Raw genomic sequence first — 21026 nt, forward strand, 5'->3', positions numbered from 1 at the left:
GGTGACTCTGTATTCAAATTTGTTTTGCTTGTAAATTTATCTCTTAGATTTTTATAGATGTGCTTGAATTGAGTATGATTATAAGTATGGTGATATGGAACTAAATAATTGTCAAGTAGAAGTAAGGTTAACGCTTTAACAACGACACAACAAACGACTTTATAATTGTTATATAGTATGTGTTGTTTATTGTCAGGTTATGGTTTATCAGCAAAAGGAAATGTGCAATGTAAAACATGTTTTTTATTTATGATGCTTGAATTAACCATTATTGATACCACACAAATGCTTCAAAGTACTGTATATCCCTGCAATGTCGTTGTTTCTTATTTTCAAGCTTGTGTTACCAATTATGTTCAATCTCCTAATTTATTTGAGCATGGTGATATGCTATTTATCCACTTTTTACGTCAATTTGTCTTTTTCTTTTTTACATTATTCTAACTCATTTTTAGAAAATCCTCTTCAATCACCTATTTCTTCCTCAAACAATAAAGATTATTTTGGACATTTGGTTGCGCACAATAATTAAAGATAAAACTACACCTCCCACTTAATGCACTTATGTGAATCTTGATACAATACTTGAATGTTGCTTACTTACTTATATTCTAGTTGGCATGCAATTAATCTATAACTAGATTAAAGCATACAAAAAATGTTGAATTATAAAGTGCATGATTGCTACTCATCATGCCATAACTGTATAACATGTAAAGACATGTCTTTGTTATTCACATGTCGAATATTAAGCGATATCATCAATCATTATAATTAGTGTGTATAGTCTGTTTAAATTATATTTGAATACGGTTACGGTTTCTAAAACGATATTTGATACACTACATATCTAGTGACTTGTTTTTCATGAGAAATACACAATCTTACGTAGCGATGTGGTATTTAATTAGCTTTGCAAAATGATAAGTTTATGCTACCAACATTGACATATAATTGTCATATATTTATTTGAACCAAATCGTGTAATATCGATCTTTTGAAAAGTTATTCTACTTAATGTAAATTTTCAAACTTAAACTTTTATCATTTACTAATCATAAAAACAAGATTTTAACTTCATTAAATATCATTTAAAGTACGATATTAGTACTATACATTTGTATTATAAACATCGATTTTGTTAAGATTTTATTCCTCATTATGTAAATAAATTTCAATTATTTTCTTAGAGATTTTATTAGCAAGACCTATAAAAGAGTAGTTTTAATAGACAAGTTTATTTTTTTCCAATAACTAAAAAGGAATTAATTACATGGTTAACCATTATATTTTCATTTTTTACTTGTATCTAGCTAGACGTCCTTGCCAAAACATACAGTAACATAATTACTTAGCTTGTGTTTATTTCACGAGTATATTTGATTGTAGTAGAGGAACTCGGGAAGCTAATTATTAACAATATGCCAAATGACACTTATATTAACAATATACTATCCTAAATCGCGGTGGATCTTAAAAAAATATTCACTGGATTAAAAAACATTCGATAAATTTTCTTGGGGCCAATTGATTCAAATTTTATAAGAAAAAATAAAAAAAATGCCAAATTTAATAATAAATAATTGTATTTATTTTTGGGTGTTGCTAAACGCAACCTCACTTTACTAACGCAGCCTTAAAAAAATCCCAAAAACCCTTATTATCATATTCTTTCTAAAAACTCTTTCTCTCTCTAAAAAATATTCTCTCCTCCTCTCTAACTATTAGATATTAAAAACTTCATTGAAGATCTCTACAAATTTTAATTTGATATTCAATGGACCATAATTTTGACCCAATTGAGTTTCAATCTGATGTAAGTTGTAAAAAAAATTTGTAATTATGATTGAAGTCGTGTATTTTTTTTCGCAATTACGATTAAAGTTGTGAATTTTTTCCGCAAATTCGTAATGCATAATTAGTCGGTTTCGTGTAGACTACACGAAATAGATGATTCTGTTTCGTGCAGACTACACGAAACAGATGATTCCGTTTCGTGCAATCTGCACGAAGCAATTGAATCTATTTTGGACGTAGGATAAGAGTTCATGGTTGATTCATCATATCAGAGACAAGTTGAATGTGCTTTAGTCTGGTAAATAACATTTTCTGCTTTCAGGATGTTGTGGGCGGTTCTGATTTTTTTTCGTTGCATGATCTTCTGTGAAAGCCGTAGTTAACTGTTTGTGGACTAAAATTGTGCATCTTAAATACTTTACAGACACCCAAAAATGGCCCAATTCAACATTAAGGATGATGATGTGGATATTGTGATTGGTGCTCTGCAGTCTGATCTCACATCTTTCATGAATGCATGGAAACCCATCTTCTCTCAATTTCACTTGATTATAGTCAAAGACCCTGACCTGAAGGATGATCTGAAGATTCCAGATGGATTCAATGTTAAGATCTATACAAAGGCTGAGATGGACAAAGCTGTTGGAGAGAGAGAGGACAAAGAGGGAAGATGGAGAGAGAGGACAAACAGGGAAGATGGAGATAGAGGAGTAGTTAGAGAGAGAAATGGGGAAATCGCCCCATATGATGGAGAATTGGGTACAAATTGATATTGAATCAGAAACATCTTCAAGAGGACGAAGAAGGAAGAAGGAAGAAGGAGAGAGAGAGGGGGGAGTGGAGAGAGGAGTAGTTAGAGAGAGAAATGGGTTTTAAGGTTAAGGGTATTTTAGGTATTTTGTAGGGTTGTAGTAGTAAAGTAAGTTTGTATTTAGCAACCATGCTATTTTTTTCATATTCGAGTGGAGTTAAGAAACTCAACTTGGCCCAATATAGTGGGCTACACGTTGCTGCCAATCAATTAGTTATGAATACCATTAACTCTATGTGTGTTATCAACAACTCTATGTGGCTCTCCAGTGATCCTAATAAACATTGGAATAATAATACTAATCAATTCCTCAACCATTGATCTATTGATTGCTTCTAATCGGCTTGACACTTGTAAAATTTACAATCTTGATCACGATTTTTAATGTGAGCAACTAAATATTGCCTCGACGATTTATGAATAATTTGTTTTGATAAAATTTATCTTTGTCACTTGCTCCTCTTGTCACCTAACTCATGCTAAACCCTTGAGCTCGATTAAAGACTACTAAGTGCTAACACTACTTGCTTGTTAGAAATTGCTCATATATGAAGAGCATTACATGGATGATGTTGACACATTCGAAAACTTTTTCATCTTGTTACTTCTTTGAAAAATGACAATAGGTGTGAAAACATGTATGTGAAAAGCACGTCCACACCATACATGTAATGCATGCGTTTCTTTCGTTTTCCAAAAAATAAAACGGTTTTTTCACCATATACCCTAGACAACTTTTTTTTGCACCATATACACTTTCAACTTTCCAAATTCACCATATAACCTCCCCCTTCAAAAATTGCATCAGATTACCCTTCTGACTAACGGTGTGTTACTTCCATTAGTCATTAATTAGGCCCTAATTCTCTCCTAATCCTAATAACTAACCTAAAATCAAACCCTAACCATATTCCTTTAAAATTATTGGGGATTACAATAAATTTTGAGGGATAGTATTTATGTGAGGGGTAATATTTATGCTATTACTCATCATTTTTTTGTTAAATAAAGTCAAATAAGTTCCAATCAGGTTCAATAAGGTATAATAAGTTTCAATAAGGTCTAATAGGTTCCAATCATGTCAATAACTTTCAATCAGGTCCAATAAGTTCCAATTAGGTTCAATCAGGTCCAATACGTTCAGTTCAGATCCAATAAGTTAAGTTCAGTTTAGATAAGTTCAGTTTAGTTCAAGATTATTCAGGTGAAGAAAACACATCCTAAATGGTGAAAAAACATTAAATACATGACTAATTCAACCCTTGGGTTGAATAAACAAAACAAAAAGCTATTTCCAATAAGAAAATAAATAATGGTGGCATATTTTTTTTTACGAAAATCATGAAAATGTGTAGAATCAAAAAAAGGAAACAATAAATTACATTTTGGGATACTCTAAAATGAAAAAAGCACTATAATTTAGGACGGATGGAGTATAATAAATAATTGGTGGGAACATTTCAAAAATAGAAAAGGGTAAATTATAAGGGACAACCCAATAAAGAAATTAAGTAAACTAATAAAAATCAAAGATAGTAATTGATAGCTGATTGCTATTTATCGTATAAAATGATCAATAAATACATGTGTATAATTAATTATTGTACATTATATTGTTTATAAATGCACTTTTCAAGATTCGCAAACCTCTAATATCAAAAGCTGCTCCCACCACTATTTTTAAAAGTTCTTTTTCGATCAATCAACTATTATGAACATGTCTTTACTGTATATTCAAATTAGCGGATTAACTAGCCAAGTCATCTAATACTAGTTCAAACTTATAATTTTTTCCCAAACTTTTTTGAGTTTGTCTTGTAAGAGACCGCCTACTTTTAAATTAAAATTAGGTAATTACTCCATCCGTTTCCTAAAGATCTTCCCTCTTTCCGTTTAAGTGTGTTTCCAAAAGATCTTCTCTCTTTTACTTTATTCCTTATTTGGAAATTGTTTTTTCATTTTTACCCTCTCATGTCCCTATCATATGGTCCACCATTACATTATTAATTCAATTTTACTCACTTTCTCTCTCCTACTTTAACCCCTTTTATTTGTTTGTTTATCTTAACTCATTTCTCTCTTCTACTTTACCCACCCCACACCCCCACATAAATGGATCCTCCTAGGTATCTGTAGGAACAGTAACAAGGAAGATCTTTAGGAAACGGAGGGAGTATAAGCTTAATATTAAAAAGAAAATTAACCCTTAATGACTAGGTTAATTTTTTGGGTGACTAGTTTAATTCATTTAATAACTAGATCTATCTATACAAATATATTAAAAGGCGTGCATAAACAATAAACTATGCCACATGGCGCTCTCCTTAGGGATTTTTAGTTCATGTAATCCATGTACAATAATTTTTTTTAGAAATTGCATAGTATAGGGTTTGATCCCGAGACCTCAAGTACATATACTAAAGTCTTAACCACTAGACTAAGTTGTATTTAGTGTTATTATTATAAAGTATTATATTAATAAATGAAATTTTTTCTTACCCGAGACATAGTCCGGACCTAATAACTAGTTTTTATATTAAAATTAGACCTTTCTTTTAATAATTTTTGAACTTATTTTACCAAATCAGACCTTAATAACTCATTAGCTAATAGCATAATACAAACGAGCTATCAACAATTCAAGGCTTCATCCAAATATTTGTGTCTCGTCTACCTCACTACGCATAACTTCTCTCTTGAAAGAGAAAAAAGGTTGAGAGACAGAAATCTATTTTCATGATTAGGAAACAATTTTAAGAATTTTTCTTAGACTTAGTTTAATGTCTAATTAGTTATTAGGCTCGGACTATTCCCCGGATAAGAAAAAATTTCATTTATTAATATAATACTTTATGATAATAGCACTAAATATAACTTAGCCTAATGATTAAGACATTAATATATGTAGTGAAACTATTGGGTCAGACCGTCTGACCCAATAGGTTCCGTCGGACGGAGCGGGGCACTTGTGTTCTTCCTCCCTCCTCCCTCAAAAAGTTCAGCATCAACGGAGAACCGCCCTGCAGTAGTAGCTTCTTCATCTTCTGGTTAATATTATTCTTCCTAGTCCAAGCCCTCACTTTCTTGCTAAAAACCGAGGCCGCTAAACTTCCCGCTAATTCCTTCAAATCTTTGCTCCCCACCTTATTCTGCGAATCCAGATCGATATGGTCCTTCATTGGCTTCAAGTTTCCACCCACCACCTGCTGACCTGACGAATTCCCCAATTTCTCCACACTATTATCATCAACACACTCAACACAATACGAACTCTCTAACTTTAAATCAAAACCAGGAGCAACAAAAAGATACAGAGGGTACAACTGAACTTTCTTATAACTGAACTTGGTCAGCTAAGAGGAATGAAGAAGAAGGAGAAAGTGAGAGAAAGCAGAGGTTAGTGTTTTGTTTTTTTTTTTCAGTTGGACTTTGTTTTGTTTCAGTTGGACTTTGTTTTGTTTCAGTTGGACTTTGTTTTCTTTCAGTTGGACTTTGTTTTCTTTCAGTTGGACTTTGTTTTCTTTCAGTTGGACTTTGTGTTTTTTTCAGTTGGACTTTGTTTTGTTTCAGTTGGACTTTGTTTTTTTCAGTTGGACTACCTGAAAAAGAATGAAGACTACCTGAAAAAAAATGAAGACTACCTGAAAAAGAATAAAGACAAACTGAAACCCAAAGTAAGTCTCACTGAAGTACAAAAACCAACTGAAAAAAAAAGAAGACTAACTGAAAACAAAATGAAGATTACCTGAAAAAAAATGAAGACTACCTGAAAAAATTAAGACTAACTGAAAAAAAATTGGAACCACCTGAAAGTCGTCCGACCAAAGATTATGGTCGGACGAGTCCGACACAATACGTTCTCATATATGTATTTGAGGTTTTGGGATCAAACCTTATGCTATGTAATTTCTAAATTTTTTTTATTGTACACCTTTTAATATACTACCTCTATTTTTATTTAGTTGCAACATGTATTTTTTTGCACAAACTTTAACAGTGTGTTTGGTTCATTTTTAGTGAAGGAAAGAAAGGGAAGAGAAAGGAAGGGAAGAGAAAGGAAAAGAATGGAAGAGAAAGGAAAAAAACCTTAATTTCCCATGTTTGGTATAAATTTTCTCTTTCCTTCCGAATACCCCCGCTTTTGGGAGGAAAGGAAAGTGAAATTTTATTAAAGAGTCTTTCCTTCCAATTCCTCCCATTTCCTTTCCCTTAATTTTTTTTAATTGAACCAAACATTGGAAAGTAATATATTTCCTTCCACTTCCTTTCCTTTCCTTCCAAATTCCTTCTACCAAACAAACTGTAAGAGATGAGATACTCTAATCCCCCCTTAACACTTAACAGTAGAAACAAAGGCCCGAAAATAATAAAGAGAAGATAAAAAGAACACTCGAACCCTAACCCTCGATTACAATTTACAACTCTCTCTAGATTCATCCAAAATCCAGCCTTCCTTTTCAAAAGAAATTGACGAATTATCCCACAATTTTCGACTTTCCATTATCAAATTCCCTTCTCCGAATTTAAAGACCAGAGAAAGAGCTAAAGAAAAGAATTTCTAGCAAATTTAAACATCGCCAGAAATCTTGATCTTCCATAATCTTAAAGGTTTGTTTAGAAGTAATCTTAATTTCAGTTTTAATATTGAAAATTGGTAGCTTACACGTATTTATTAGAGTAGGAATGCAGATTGTATAAATTTAAGATTTTGATATGAAGCTGTTTTGTGGTAATCATCATTTTAGAGTTGTTGGTAAAGATTTTCCGATTCTGTAAGAAAAATGAAAGCCCAATTTGAGTTTTTTTTTTTATCATTTAATTCCTGAGCTTAAGCCTGCAAAATTCATGGTTTAATTAGTTCAGTTTAATGTGAGAGGCATATGCAAAAGTTTTGCAGGCTTTTGCATATGCCTCTCACAGTAAACTGAGCTAATTAAGCCTGCAAAACATAGTAGTATCATCAATTTTCTTTGTTAGATAGGGAAGTTATTGTTACTTTTGTCTAGTCATCGTCGTACTTTAGACAGTATCTCAATCTTATGGGTTACTTTGATTCAACAGTGTGAGTGAATGGGGAGCAAAGGTCGAATACCACCTCATCATATGAGGCACCCACTTCATGGCCCAGGTTTGTTGCATCCGGAGCCATTTGGAGGGGGGATGCGCCCGCCACATGGGGGTTTCCCTCCTGTTGACATGTTGCCTCCACCGGAGATTATGGAGCAGAAGCTTGCGACTCAACACGTGGAGATGGAGCGGCTGGCAACGGAGAACCAAAGACTTGCTGCCACTCATGGGTCATTGAGACAACAGCTTGCCGCTGCACAGCAGGAACTCCAAATGTTGGATTCGCAAATTCGAACTTCAAAGTCAGAGAGAGAGCAACAGATGAGGGCTCTTATGGAAAGAATTTCCAAGATGGAAGCTGATTTGCAGGCAGCGGATCGCCTTAAAGTGGAACTGCAACAGGCAAGGACAGAGGCGCAGAGCTTGGTTGAAGTGAGGCAAGAGCTTATTTCCAAAGTGCAGAAACTAAATATTGAGCTTCAGAGGGCCCATGTAGACGTGCAGCAAATACCTACGATGATGTCTGAACTCAATCACCTTAGACAAGAGTTTCATCAGTACAAGTATTGTTTCTATCAACACTTAATTCTCTTGGATGGATTAGGATCTAATCTGATTTTCTGATTTGTTGACAGCTGGTGATTATGTTTTATAAGCTTTGTCAAGACTCCTTCCTTGTTCTTGACTTCTCGTCGGGACTTCATTTCAAATTCTCTCTGACATGCCGAGATTGAAATCTTGCAGGGCCACTTATGAACATGAAAGAAAGGTTTACCGTGACCATCTTGAATCGCTTCAAGGAATGGATAAGGAGTATAGGAGCATGGCTGATGAGGTGACAAAACTACGTGCCGAGCTGAGTAATACTGCAAATGTTGATAAAAGACCTGGTAATTTATGTGTTTTGGAAATTCTTTCCTTGCTTTGAGGTGGTTTGTTCGTTCTCATTATGTCTAAGTTGTTACATATATGATATATCTCTATGCTGATGCAGCTTATGGTAATGCTGCTGGATATGGTGATGCGGATGCCTCTGCTCACAATCCTTCAGTGCAAAATTCTTATGAAGATGGCTATGGAGTGCCGCAGGTATAAGTCTTTCAATATCTTAAAATATCCCGCAAGGAAATGTACCAACAACATTTAAACCTTAGTTTTAAAAGGCGCAATTAACTTGCGCACGCAGCTCGTAGGTGAGGCGCACCTTTGGTGCCAAAATCCTTGATAATCAATCATAGAACATATTATATACTCAAAAGAATGTAACAATTAAAAAATACATAAGTTATTGTATTTATAAAAAAAAAGCTACTTTCCATACTTTAGATTCACTAATTTAAATTTTATGATTGTCTATTCATAATATACCAATAAAATTAAGGTAACTGTTTAGAAAAACAACAACCTTGCCATACGCTAAGAAAAACAACAACCTTTCCATAGGCTAAGAAAAACAGAAGCAGTGATTTCAAAAAAAAAGAAAGCAGAACAGAAGAAGGAAAGGAGAGGATAAGGACAAGTAAAAAGAAAAGAGACATGACTTGACAACCTCAGTTATAAAGGGCAAAAACAACAAAGAAAAGGGTTTGGAGAAAGGCTGAAAGCCTCGACAGTTGCACCACCATCAAGAATGAGAAAAGCTTTTAGAAAAGAAGAAAGAGAAAGATTGAAGAACAGAAGAACAAAAGAAAGACTCGGTGGCCACCTTGATTTCAGTTAATGAAATAGGGTTTTCCTCACAAATTAGGGTTTGTATTTAAGGTTCAATTTGATGAAATATCATGCAATTAACAAAGGGCTTTTGCTCGAATTGAATGAATCAAAGCAAAGGTGAGTTAAAATTTGAAGAAATTTTGTTCTTTTTCCAAATTTTACAGCTAGATCTTATCTTTCCCCCCTCTCCTGCCCCTCTCTACCAAAAGCGGTCGCCTTGCGCCTCGCCGCAGACGTACCAAAGCGTGTGCCTCTTAGCGCCTATTGTAGGTCCCTATGCCTCAATCTTGAGATACGTTTTGGCCGTCGCCTGGATCCGCTTGACGCCTAGGTGCGCCTTGGACTTGCTTTTTAGGACTAATATTTTGAACCCCTCAAATCAGTTGAGATTTTTTAAGCAAGTGATTTTTATGCTTGAGTTTGTGTGAAAATTGTTGTGTATCAAATATCGATCTGCCCCTTTTATATCACCCACATTGTAGTTTTATTTGCATATAGTTTGACTTTGTTTGCATGTCCCTGCTGGTGTATTCAATTGCTTCCTCTTTCCTTTGCCATATCCACTATGAGGAAGCTCTTGATTGGTTTGTCCAAGCCTAGGCTTGAAAGACTTTCTTCCTTGATGAAAGCATGACCATATAAATAGAGATCAAGGAAGTCTTTAAGGGGCCAAATGATTTTGAACTTGCATTTGTATTTTTGACCTGTGCTATACTCTCTGATACTCTCTAAAGGAAACATCCAATTTGCATCTTGTTTGGGAGGAGGATGGTGAGTAGATAGTTAGATACTCCTATCCTGGACCCCCTCACTTGCTTTCTTTGCGGAGATCTATGTAAAATTGTCATGATCTAGGGGTAGATCTGGGTGCCAGAAATACCGCTTTTGATAAAGAATGCATAACGACCAACAAGTGGTGTTGGGGGTGATGCACCCTTGGTTGCTTTTTGTTGAAGGGGGGGGGGGGGGGAGAGGGAGATCCAAAATGAAAGCTAACCAGAAAAATCTCTTAGTTAGTTTAATGAAATTACTACAACTGGAATCCTTTCTTGGCGGCAACAACTTTGTTGTTTGTTTCCAAAATATTCATTTAGTTTTCTAGAATGAAAAGGAAGAAGGTCATAATTGGGAGGAGGGGAGAGAGAGAGGGATAATCGATGAGAGAGGTGGATTCATCTTTTAAGGTTTTGTGTGGTTTGGGAAATAAAGGTGGGCTTTAAGGAAAATGAGCCAAGAGTATGTGTAGGTGGATAATATAGGGCCAGTTGCTAATAACCTGTATTTGCAATGGCCTTTGATTTTCCTTGTTGCAATTGCACTTTTTGTGATATCCCATTGTTAGTCCCATTACGAATAGGGCGTTATGAAGAGCGCTTTTTCGCTAGTTAAATTCTTTTGCCTTATGTACAAATTGTGACTACCACAGGTTTAATTGTGATTTTCTCAGAAGTACATTTTCTCTTCCTTTCCTCTCCTTGGTTCTTTTGACGACCGTTTTTATCTTCTCTCGCTTTAATGGGGACTACTACACCCTTTTCGTCTAAATTTTTTCTTTTTGAAAATCTTCTCTTCTGCGAGGGGCTTATGCCTTGGTATTGATTTTGCTAAATCTCATGTGTGGTGTGATTCATTGTCCTTGATTATATTGATCTTTGCAGGCGATAATCTTCTGAAACATACATCTAGGTCAATGGTCCATGTCTAATATGCTCTCTGCTTCCTGCTTCAGTTTGATTCTATGTTGCTTAGACTCGGGTACCCATGCCGACATGGGTTCATGTCCAAGTGTCCTACTCGGCTATTTTTTGGAATTTTTTCAATTTTTTAGCCCAAAACAAAGTGTCCAAGTGTCCCACCCATGCCCGAGTGTTCAGGATCCGACATGGGTACTTGAGGTGAAATGAAGAGTCTGAGCAACATAGGACTTTGATTAAGATGCATTTTTCGATGTAGTCAGAAAAGATTTTAACTTGTCCTCTTTGCTCGTGTATTGTTTGAAAATATGCTTCTTTTCCTTATACTAAAATATGGGTTGCTGCTTATGTTCCAATATAAATTATTTGCTCATCTGGGTGATTGAGGTTATTGTCTTTTGGTTTTGGTGACAGGCACAGCACACATTTCCGACCAGTGGTGTTGCTGCTACTGCCTCTGCTGCTGCTGCAGGTGGGGGTGTGGTAGCCAGCAGTGGTGGCACACCAACTTATGCTGCTCCTCAAACTGGGGCAGCCTATGCAAGAGCAGGCTATGATGCATCAAGGAACCCTGGTTATGAAGCACAACGAGGACCGACCTATGACTCGCAGGGTGGTCAAGTCTACAATGCTCAGAGAGCACCAGGTTATGATGCGTATAGAGGAGTTAATTATGACATGCAAAGGCCTCCTTATGATCCGCAAAGAGCAGGCTATGATATGTCTCGGGTCAATGCATATGATGCACATTCTAGGGGTCCAGCAGCTCCTCCTCCTCCTCCTCCAACTCAGGGTCAAGCACCTGTGAACAACATGCCATATGGTTCTGCAGCGCCACCACCTGGTGGTCGGACTGCAACAGGACATGAAACACAGCCTCGAGGTGGCAATGCTGCTCGTAGGTAAGAGATATCACCAGAAGGTCTTTCGGATTTCCTTTCACTATAGATGTCTTGATCCTATGAAGATTTTACCGGTATGGTTTCGAACAACTAGGGTTAGTTGGTTTCACCATTTGAATGGGTCAATGCAGAAAATTTTGAGTGGAAAAAGAGAGACTTGAACAGCAGAGAAGGTAGACATTTTTTAGGGTTGTGAAATTATCCTGTTGTGGAATCGCTGAATCTTTGTTTGGCATTGGACCTTTGTAAGATCATTTATCTGCCAAAAATGTGGTGTAGCGCTGCTGCTCGCTTTTTCCTCTCCTGACCCTTTGCTACTAATGTGTACTGTTATTTACTTGTTTGGATCAATTTCTAATGCGAATAACCTATCCATTTTGGGGAGATAAACAATTATGTCCACCCATGTCTTTGTTAGACCACTGCATTCAAATGCCTCTAGTACATTTTAACTTTGTAAAACCTTTTTGCCTCTAACAATGAGCTATGTTCTATGCTTTCCGTGCTACTTGCGCATCTCCGACAACTTTAGTGTAGTACTTCCTCAGCCTGGAATTAATAGTTGCATATACTACATAAGGATTTCTAGAATAACTTGTTGAGTTCCCAAGTATACTGATAAAGAGCAATCTAACGGGCTTATACAGTTCAAGAGATGGGAAAAGCTACAAAGTCATGACAATAACGGAAGCACTGTTCGTTGATGAACATATGAAATGAATATATGGATCTCATGACGAATATATATAACTAAGAATAAGTGTGTACATAAATCTCGCATGGATCTCAAGAAAAACATATATAATTGAGGATATAGTGCCACTGGTTAATCAATAGGCAGACTCAAAAGTACTACTGTAAAGTTAAAGATTGCATACTCCTGATTCTAGTGGGAAAGTCTACATTTGCTACTAGATCAAGCTTTGCTTTGTAAATTGGAAGATATTATGCCGATGATGGGTATTTATAACAATGAGTATAAAAATAGACAGTGTATTCACGATTATTGGTGTGGATCATGACCCTTGGCAACTCTTTATTCCTTCATTCTTTTTCAAAGATTTGCTGTCCAAAGTACTCGCTGCAACCACATATACTCAAGTGTCTAAAAGATGATTAAGATCTATCTTGAAATAGCTATAAGGAAGATACTTTATTGAGAGTTTGAGAAATATCAAGGTATGTCAGTTGCTCGGCATACGATATATATGGGACACATACATGAAATTGGCTGTAGAACGTAAAAGTTTATTCTTATATATAATCTCGAATCATAGAGAAATTGGTCAATCTTGAAATCTGCATACATTTAGAACGTCCTGAATAACACATGCAGTGTGATTTATAGAGAAATTGGAGGAGCATAAAACACAACAAATAAAAACGAAGCTAGAGTACGTTTAGTGATAAAACTGCTTAAAAGTCGAGGACATTACAAGATAAAAGAGTTTCAGTCAGTTAAAAATAATACTTTTGCTGTAACAAGTAGATTGCTTTTTAAGAATACAAGCTGATGAAATATCAGCTTTGATTCTATATCTCAATATAGAAGTTGAACATCTATGATCCAATACATCTGAAGTGTGTCAACTCTAATTATCTAAGCTTCATTAAACAGAACTTCTGGAATATATGCCTTCGCCTGTTCGGTCTGAGTGCTCTTAAGTACATTTCATAATAGATATAGTCGTACACTCATACAGATAGCACAATCACTTTAATCGGGTCAAGTGGACATTGCTACACATTAATGTCCAATCGGCAGCCTTGGCCTTGTACATTCCGATGAGTACAATTACGCTTTCTTGTTACACTTCAATTTGTCAAGCAAACAAAATATAAACTGGCTTGAAACTCTGTATTACGTCTATTAACTTGAATGAAGAGGAACTATCTGCAAGTTTATGTTGAGTACAGGTAATCAAGCAGAATCAGATGAGAGCTTAGCTACGGAAGAGGACTCGACGATGTCTGCAGCCTATGCAAGTCCAAGGAAACAACGGAGGGTCAAGGCAGTAAGAATGTATGCGGCTACTATGGCACACCCTACACTCTATAAGCATATCAGCAGGATCTCGGCTCTGACAATAACAACATACTGGCAGGGGTGTTATCTGCAATACAAAATACCAAATTCATTAAGAGAGCACAGCAATGAACTTTATGCCCTGATAGTTTCAACTAACTCGGGATGGAGAGTTATTAATGAGCACAGGAATCACCTCAACGTCAAAAAAACCTGTTCTACCCTCTGGAACAAAGTATATGTCCTGTGATGATGATGCAAATGGAATGGTCTGCGAGTAAATTTTCTGGTCCAGGGTGGCTGCAGCTTCGACTCTTGTAAAGCTGACAAAAGCAGCCTTGCATAAAGGGCATGTTGGTTCCTTCCTGTTTGAACGCTGTATAGCAGATAAGTGACTAATTAGACAAATGCATATTCAGCATATCATAGCAATCAATGAGAGACAATTTAAATCGTTGCACAAGTACAAGCCTTCTAGCACTTAACCTATTTCCAGTCAGTGATCATGGAACAATCATAATGTGAACAATATAAGTTTTATCTTTCATTGGAATGAGATGGTGAGATTATTGGTGCTATGCTGATTCTACATCCTCAAATCAGATGCCATGGGATGGCATTACTGATTGTCATATGATACTTAAAATAGATGGAAGAGAATTTTCTTTAGCTCTTTTTAACTTGAACACGATTACAAATTGTTAACTATTTTGTACAATGGGTGAACCATAAATCTCGGAAGGACATCTATTATCCACAGTTCATAAACTTAAGGCAAATTACAGAAAATCCTACCATGTGATCAGCCCAATTCTGGATGCATGGAAAACAGAAGCGATGTCCACATGGCAAAACTCCTCTCACTGAGCTGTATTCTGTCCAGCATATAACACATGATAGCTCTATTGAAGCATCGGCCGTTGACTGATCTCTTCCAAGTTTATCCCCATTTGAATTGGAAACATCAGGACTGATCTCTTCCACGTTTCTCCCCTTGGCATTCAGTGCATTGTCATGTGAGCTTTTGTTTAAAAGAGGATCTAAATCATTCATAGGGTTAACTTCATGTCTACTTTGGCCATGTACAGTAGAAATGGTATCAAGCCTTGCACTAATGATTGCTTCAATCTCAGTGCTCAAGTCATCAGAGTCATTCGATAGGCTTAAAGCAACATGGAGCTCAGAGTCATCTGCATGTGTTCTGTTTTGTCGTTCAGCATCAATAGTAGCTATATCAGTGATGTTTGGTTCAGCATCTTTTTCTACAAGTCGTCGACTTTTACGAGAAGATTCAGGAACATCTAACCACACGCCTGTAACATTATCACTTCTTCTCTGCTTGGTTGAGCATTTGTGTGAGTAATTCGATACTCCACACTGAAAGGTTAAAGACAAAAAGCAGGTCAGAGTCTTCAGTCTATTAAAAGTAGTTAGCTGTTATATGATATCAGTTGATTCTGAGGATTCATGACTACAAAAGCTGGCAAGATTTAAGCTTTGATTAATATTTAGATAAGGTTATATTAAAATTCAAATGAGACTTCAAGGCTTTCAAGCTCCACTTATGATATATTCACCTGAAGTCCATCAACTGTCGTTTTCTGGGTCTCATGAATGACGAGTCTGGTACCTGCCTTTACTCGTCTATCTTCTAGAGTCTCCTTAGCCAATTTTCTTTTAGACCTTTGTTGAGAAGATTTTCTGCTTCTTGGTTTCAGAACCAGATTCTGGACATATCACAAAACAAAATGAAACAGAAAAGTGAACACTTCAGTTTATCTTCTAAAGCCTCCTTAACCAAGTTCTTACGAATTCCCCTAGAATTTATTTCCCAATACTTCAGTCTTCACATTAAAGTTGGCTAATAATAAAATGAACATTGTTCAATGGCTCTTTTTTATTACCTCATCTAACAACGGATCATCATCCCAGTCATCATTTTCGATTTCATCAGAATCAAGAGCTATCACATCGTTGAGGTAATCATGTATGCTTGGTCTGTTCATAAGCCGCTTATTCTCAGATAGGATGCTCACAGTTTCTCTGACAACTGGATGGTCAGGGATATTGAAACCTACTTCTTGTCCACTGCAAAAAGGCAAAACAACGAACTTCTTGACACTATTGTCATTGTGGCACTAAATAATAAAAACGGCAATGCTAACACAATCAAACGGTAGCTTTGCCAAACAAATCATAAGCAACGATAAGAATGATGATGTTTCATGAACTTCATCAGAAAAATTTATACACTTTCTTCATCTATACATGGTTCACTTATGATGACTGAGGACCTCCTTGATTTCTCACTTATTCCAAGTTGAATCGTCAGATTAATCTAGGCACCAACTAATAACTTATTAGTGCTCCGCTTCTAGACTTTGCCTCGTCCTCATAAACAACATGAACCCATAAAGACAAGTTTTTCTTACCTTAGCAGCGTATAAGGAGCCTCTGGAATACGCTTCCCTTCATTAATGCAGTCTTCAAGCCACTGATGATTGACAATTTTAGTTCCAAACTTCTTCGCAAGTTCATATTTTTCCCCTTTAAACTTCCAACAAATCTGTCCAATAGCATGATTTACTATTGTTGTCATATGATGGGAATATAATAAACTTAAGGGGGTGTTTGGTTCATATGATTCTGGTATGAGGTATGGGTTTAGAATGAACAAAATCCATTCCTAGTGTTTGTTTACAAATTTAAAAGATTTAAAACCAATACCTCAAACCCATAAGGTATGGGGTTTAGAAACCCAAGGGGGTAGGTGGGTATGGCTCATATCAATAGTCAATACCTCAAGGTATCAAATAGAAGAAAAAAATTCATTCCCAAATAAAACCAAACACATGGTATTAGGTATCAAGTTCCAAACTTATACTACCTTGATTTCATTCCTGATTCCAAACTCATACCACTATATAAACCAAACACCCCCTAAAGAAGCTCAGGAGCTGAATAAACCATAGAAGCTAAGTAATCATATACAATATGCATCAGAAGAAACACAGTTCTGTCCATATGAGCAAGTGATAGTTTTTTCAACATAGATCTTCTCCTAATTGGGCCTCTCTCAAACTCTTGTTTATAAGATGCTATGACAAGCATAGTTGCACCACATTTCCTTCACAAATAACAAGGAGTTTGTCACAAACTGAAAAAGTTGTTGAAACTCAACTGATCCTTGCTTACTATAGCTAGATCTACAGCATGCTAATGTACATTTTTCATATGTACACTGCTCCCTCAAATTCCCCTCAAAACGTCTTACACACAATGATCAAGGACTACACTGATACGGCTTTTCTAGGAGCAAGTCTAATCTCTTGCTGTGGAACGGAACAATGAGGTAACAACAAATTGCCGATAGGTCTTTCTTCACAGATACAAATACGACAATACGTCGTCTTTCTAAATTACATATCTAAATCTAGGTACCTATTAGTGTCTTTTTTCTTTGTAAGAACCTCAAAGTATCAGATATTCACCTACGCAACTTTCACGTAAAAAATCCGAATTACTTAGAACACTCATACTCAAAAATACACAAATTCATGAAACAAGCATCTGTTATTCCATCTTCAAAGATCGTAAAAGGTGATTTCTTTATAACATTGCTTCAATTTTTCTTGGAATTCATAACCTAATATACAAATTAGAGCAAGAAAGAAAAAAAAAATCCTCACCAAATGCGTCGTAGATTTTGTAATTTTACCAACATAATTTGCACCAGCAAGAGAAATCAACTTTATGAGCTTCATCCGCTCAGAGCCATGGTATCCAGTGACTGTTACAACAGTGGCATTCATTCCTTCCACCATTTTCGCAGAATTTCGGAAACCCTAACAAATGCAATCGAAACCATGAATATCAAAATTTCATCTCCAAAGAAAATAGAATTGAGAGAAATCGCATGTTTCCAATAATAATGAGCGAAAAACATTAGCTTTACCTGAACAGGCTTTTGCTGGATTTGAAGAAAGGTTCAGCAAGTTGCTTTTGCCGGGAATTGGAAAAGTTTGAAAAATAAATTGGAGTTTGGTTTGTTTTGTACAGGAGTTGCCTTTATTTGGGTTGCAAAAGAAACGCAACTTGTAGTGGGTAGAGCTGCTATAAATCGACCCACCCCAATAAAAGGGTTCGGGTTAAGTTTTTCTATCCGTTTAATTAAATGGGTTGACTAATCAAATCCATTAAATTAAATGGGTTTTGAATTTTTCAATCTGAATTCACTCCGTTTAATCCATTTATTTAGACGGGTTAGATTTGGGTTAGGTTGACCCTGCTAGCTTGTTCATTTTTCCACCCAAAAAACTAATTTTCCAAGTTAAATGAGCAATAGTAAGGGTTGTATTAGATTTGGATTTATCTTCTTGTTATGTATGGATTTTTATTATAATATGAGGCATTTAAGTAATTACTAATTCGGTTGTCGTTAATTGAGATTGAAAAATACTATTAAATGGGTTAGTGGATTGATTTCAAGTCGATCCATTTATTATCAGGTTGGGTTTAGGCTGGTTTGAGAATACCAATCCGTTAAAGCACGTGGGTCAACCCGTACCCAACCCAAGTCGACCCATTGCCAGCCTTAGGACTCTTGGATCCGACCACAGGGACCTCTTTCTTTTGTTGATTAGCTTCAAAGTGCATGGACTAAAACTAATTTAGTTGTTAACTCTTTTTTAAAACTTTTTTGTTTTTATGCACGGTTCATGAGGAATAGAATTCTTTAACTCATGACAAATGGTTATGAGGGAGCTTGAAACAACTCATTATATAGCTCAAAATATATACAGACTGATTTAGGGTGTGCTCTTTTTTTCATTATGAAAAATAAGTTCAGTTAAGTTATGATAAGCTTTTGTAAATATGGATAAGATCTAATAATGATTTTTATATTAATTCTAATAAATTCAACTCAGTAAAATTCAGGTAGAAAAAAATACATCATCGACAGACACATCCTAACCCACTTTAAACAACATTTTTCTTTCACCTCTATAGCCTTGTCCAAATTATGATCTTCTACATAAGATATATTTTCTTAGACCTCTCAGTAAGAGTTGGTAATATAAAATTTCTATAATTTCATTCAATTTAATTTACGAAAATGTTTGTATTACTTTTAAAACAAAACTTAATTCTAACTTGTCTACCTCAATATTCTGCTCATGGATGAAGATTTTGTTATATTGACAAATGAATTTCTTTCTTCTCTATCTTTCTCAATTATTATTTTTTATCCCGATTTTTGTTAATTTTCATATCATCAAGATTTCAAAAACCATGGTGTTAATGCTATGATAGAAGCTGGTACTGACTATGGATTTTTTTTAAGCACTAGAAATCTTGACCATATTCACAATTATAAATAATTTTCTAAATCATTCTCAATGCGCATAAAGAAAGTGAATAAAGTAAAAAACATATTGAGGAAGTATAGTGAATTGTTATCTGTACAAAACGGTGATAATGGTAAAATCGAAAGATCGTATGATCCATCTTCGAATTTTGAAAACCATTATAATAATACTCAATTATTTTAGGTTTCAAATACAAATACATATTATAGTAATATATTCGAGCAGTGCACGAACTTTAAAACCAGTATAGATTCACTATTTCAAAAGAAAGAATCACCACATTCTTTTATCATGGTCTCATGGGCAATTTTCATTAAGAGTAAATGTATATATATTCATTTATGTTACTACTTTCATTTTAGTAATTTATTAGGGTTGATCCCATATGGGGCCTAAAAGTAACAGTTGTTTCTCAATAAAGTCTGCAACTTGGTTATCTCGTGGGCTACACTCATATGGTGAAAAATGGCCTTATCGTTGAATTTGGAATCTAAATATCCTCTCAAAGTTGAAAATCTTTATTTGGTAGATATGCCACAATAGTCCACTAGTAAGTCATACACTTAAATCTGGAAATATCATCCATATTGATCTCTTGCCAAGTTGGCATGTTGTAATATAGTTTGTGAATCTCTTGATCACCTCTTACTGCTTCGTCCTTCGAGATATGACATGTGGAACTCCCCTATTACAAAGAATTAAGTGGGTTAAACTATCTCAAATTGCTCAATCTCGAACCTTTTACGTGGTTTCACCAGCAGAAATCCATAGCTCCAAAAGGAGTCTACCTCTTATGGAGGTAGCGTATGGAAGGAACGTGATGCTACCATATTACGAAATGAAAAACCGAACACTGCCTAAATAATTCATAGAATGATCCATCTTGCTTCGAAATAGATCTATCATTACGATCTTAACACCCTTGACTCTACAGGTATCCATACAAATCATCACTATTTCTTACCTCAACCTCTAGCCAGTCAGAACATTGTTGTCGCCAAGGAGCCCCCTCCTCCTAACTTCACTAAACTTAATTTTGACAGCTCTGTCCGTGGCTCATCATCTGTAACATGTGTTATCCTCCACAATGATGAAGGCATCATGATCAAAGCTTGTTCGTACAACATTTGGAACCGTATCCCAAAAGATAAACAACATTTGGATTGAAGGAGATAATCTTGTAGTTATCAACTGACTACAAGGGATATGGTGAGCTCCATGGCAAATCGACTACATCATTAAGGATATCATACCCTCCTCACCTCCTTTAAGAACGTCGGCTACAAACACATCTATAAAATAAACAAAGCAGCAAATTGGATTGCAAATGTGGGACATATGATTTCAGACAAACTCGACATCGACATCCATTTCTCACCATCCCCCATTCGTGTATTAGATACATTAGGTCTATATCCCTCATGAGAATTAAGGGTCATCTAATTTTTTCTCCTCACCTTTTCTAAAAAAGAAATTTAGCAGGATAGATATATTTGGTTTTGGAATGAATATTTCTGCCTCCGACAAGCAAAAAGGAAGCGACCTGATTAATAGGTAAATTTTGACGGCAGATTCTTAAGTGATAAAATACGCAACAGTTGACAAAATTATAATTTTCCCCTAATTATTACTGTCAAATGGGGTTCT

The 21026-nt window shown here is 35.5% G+C and overlaps 2 protein-coding genes across 4 annotated transcripts; one reads left to right on the top strand and one right to left on the bottom strand.

Moving 5' to 3' along the window:
- Positions 1-6952: 6952 nt before the first annotated feature.
- Positions 6953-12288, top strand: LOC104883273 (protein FLX-like 2). The gene is made up of 5 exons (XM_010667763.4): positions 6953-7216; positions 7670-8238; positions 8420-8565; positions 8670-8764; positions 11497-12288. The coding sequence occupies exons 2-5, from the start codon at positions 7679-7681 to the stop codon at positions 11986-11988; spliced, it is 1293 nt and encodes a 430-aa protein (XP_010666065.1). The 5' UTR covers positions 6953-7216; positions 7670-7678; the 3' UTR covers positions 11989-12288.
- Positions 12289-13442: 1154 nt separating this feature from the next.
- On the bottom strand, positions 13443-18087 carry LOC104883257 (hypothetical protein). 3 transcript variants are annotated; one of them, XM_010667749.3, is made up of 8 exons: positions 17966-18087; positions 17700-17855; positions 16443-16576; positions 15915-16098; positions 15588-15737; positions 14806-15387; positions 14207-14386; positions 13443-14098 (listed from the first exon to the last, which is right to left on the bottom strand). In XM_010667749.3, exons 2-8 carry the CDS (start codon positions 17832-17834, stop codon positions 13928-13930), a joined length of 1536 nt encoding a protein of 511 aa, XP_010666051.1. In that variant the 5' UTR covers positions 17835-17855; positions 17966-18087; the 3' UTR covers positions 13443-13927. The 3 variants fall into 3 exon arrangements, with proteins under 3 accessions (XP_010666051.1, XP_048495139.1, XP_010666057.1); XM_048639182.1 differs by lacking the exon at positions 16443-16576; XM_010667755.3 differs by lacking the exons at positions 16443-16576; positions 17966-18087 and having other exon boundaries at positions 17700-17867.
- Between the last annotated feature and the right edge of the window lie 2939 nt (positions 18088-21026).

Source organism: Beta vulgaris, chromosome 2, assembly GCF_026745355.1.
Source record: "Beta vulgaris subsp. vulgaris cultivar EL10 chromosome 2, EL10.2, whole genome shotgun sequence".
NCBI classification, from domain to species: Eukaryota; Viridiplantae; Streptophyta; class Magnoliopsida; order Caryophyllales; family Amaranthaceae; genus Beta; species Beta vulgaris.